This window comes from Bubalus bubalis, chromosome 11 (genome assembly GCF_019923935.1).
Source record: "Bubalus bubalis isolate 160015118507 breed Murrah chromosome 11, NDDB_SH_1, whole genome shotgun sequence".
NCBI classification, from domain to species: Eukaryota; Metazoa; Chordata; class Mammalia; order Artiodactyla; family Bovidae; genus Bubalus; species Bubalus bubalis.
The window spans coordinates 77,915,132-77,917,665 of NC_059167.1; the positions used below are offsets into that span (position 1 = coordinate 77,915,132).

At 43.1% G+C, this 2,534-nt stretch overlaps 1 gene segment (V, D, J or C); it reads left to right on the forward strand.

The window, feature by feature from the left end:
* Positions 1-210: 210 nt before the first annotated feature.
* On the forward strand, positions 211-1,032 carry LOC102390073. The segment is given in 2 exon segments: positions 211-386; positions 497-1,032. Coding segments are annotated over 2 exon segments (369 nt in total).
* The last annotated feature ends 1,502 nt before the right edge of the window (positions 1,033-2,534 follow it).

Below are 2,534 nucleotides of genomic sequence, written 5' to 3' on the forward strand. Positions count from 1 at the left end.
CTAAGTCTTGTCTGACTCTTTGTGACCCCATGGACTTGTAGCCTGCCAGGCTCCTCTGTACATGGGATTTTCCAGGCAAGAATACTGGACTGGGTTGCCATTTCCTCCTCCAGGGCATCTCCTTTTTTAACACTCCCTACTCAGAACAAAGTACAGATGAAGTTATTAAGTAGCCTCAGTATTGTAGTGATTCTTCTTGGTTCACAGATTCTGACTGATGATGTCATGACACAGAAGAAAATGCAAAAGAGGCATCCTATAATCAGCTTCCTGTGAGTGTCACACTTGAGGCAACTGGCCTGAGACCAGCTGCATGTTGGCCATGTCTTTGCAGAGCACTCTGGAAGCAGTGTGGATGGGTCTGCTCCTCAGCTCTCTCTGGAAGGGTGAGTAAGCCTTTTCACCATCTGGTCTCGGAAAAATGTATGCCTTTGTTTAAAATTTGTTTTAAATTTCAAAGTCACAACCTTTTTGTTTGTTTGTTTGTTTCCTGTAGTTGCAGAGAGCAAGGAGCAAGTATTTCAGTCTCCCACTGTGGTCTCTTTGGAGGGAGCTGTGGCAGAAATTTCCTGTAATCACTCTATATCTGATGTTTATGACTTCCTCTGGTACCTTCACTTCCCAGGATTTGCACCAGGACTCCTCATCAAGGGCTCAAAGCCTTCTCAACAGGGACGCTACAACATGACATATGAGAGGTTCTCTTCATCACTGCTCATCCTCCAGGTGCAGCCGGCAGATGCGGGGGTTTACTATTGTGCTCTGAGGTGCACAGAAGCAGGGCATCCATGAAGAGCTGAACAGAAACACGGAGAGGTCAGAGCATTTGCAGGATGTGGAAGAAAGACGAACAATAACTGCTTCCCCACCTACTCCCAATTCAGCATCCCCCAAGCTTTTCCATTTGCACTATCAGGAAAAACATTTGAGTCCAAACACTATATACAATGGGCTTCCCTTGTAGCTCACCTTGTAATGAGCCTGCAATGCAGGAGACCCCTGTTAGATTCCTGGGTTGGGAAGATTCCCTGAAGAAGGGTTAGGGTACCCACTCCAGTATTCTTGGGCTTCTCTGGTGGCTCAGATGGCAAAGAATCTGCCTGCAATGCAGGAGACCTGTGTTCAGTCCCTGGGCCGGTAAGATGGCCTGGAGCAGAACTCCAGTACTCTCACCTGGAGAATCCTCATGGAGCGAGGCGCCTGGAGGGTTACAGTGCATGGGGTCACAAAGAGTTGGACATGACTGAGTAAATAAGCACAGCGCAGCACAGCACCATGTATACTAAAAGTTCATAGGGAAATAAGTTTTTACAGAGTGTTTGATAATGGTTCTGTAAATTTATGTTTATAATTGTCTTTTGAATAACTGAAACAGTTTTGATCTGTTTCTTTTGAAATATGCCTGGATTATTTTTGCTTTCCCTTGTAAAATGGCTGATTCTTTACCACTGCACCACTTGTGTCTTAAAAAAAATTCCCGCAAAGAGAATGAAGCTCGCTGATAATATTTAAAATGCAAATGCAGAAAGCAAGAGGAAAATAGCAGAGAGGAAGAGTCATGTCCATTGTGCTATTTTCTTCTTGCTTTCTGCATTTTAAATATTATCTGCCAGCTTCACTGTTTGTGGGAATTTTTTAAAGACACAGGTGGCTCAGTGGTAAAGAATCTGTCTGCCAATGCAGGAGACGTGGGTTCAATCCCTGGGTCAGGAAGATCCCTTAGAGTAGGAAATAATAACCTGCTCCAGTATTCTTGCCTGGAAAATTCCATAGACAGAGGAGCCTGGAGGGCTATAGTCCATGGAGTTACACACACATTTTGTAAAGTGTATTTTAGTTAACATTCAATAGTATAATTAGCTGAAAGGGAATAAATGAGTGAATAGCTACTACCAACAGCCCTGAGTTTGAAACCTCAGGCCTTCTCAGGATATTTTACTTATTACAATTTGATGTACACACTAAGTGAGGATGCCAGTGTCAATTAGTATATGAAATATTAGTAAAACTCAATCTTATTCCACATTTTTAAACTTAAATACAATATAAGTTGTAATATATACTCCCCAATCCTTGTTAAATTATCTTTGTCTTTTTACCCAGACCTTTCCTTCCCACTTTAGAGACTAAAGTCCTAGGATAGATCAGTGATACCCACTTTTTTTTTTTATCAGAAGTCTCTGGAGTTTTGTTAAAAAGAGTAGATTTTTTTGTCCCCTGCATTCCAGAGAAACTGAATCATAGTTTGCAGGATTGGGACCCAGAAGTCTGTATTGTCTATAAAGGTCTCTCTGGAAATTCTATTGCTCATCCTAGTTTGATGTGAGAATCCCAGACTCAGGAGCCCAGATCTTGAGGCTTTAGCCACTATTGTCTACCTTTGTGTGTGTGCTAAGTTGCTTCAGTTGAGTCGACTCTTTGTGACCCTAAGGACCGTACCCTGCCAGGCTCTTCTGTCCATGGGATTCTCCAGGCAAGAATCCTGGAGAGGGTTGCCATGCTCTTCTCCAGGGCATCTTCCTGACACAGGGATC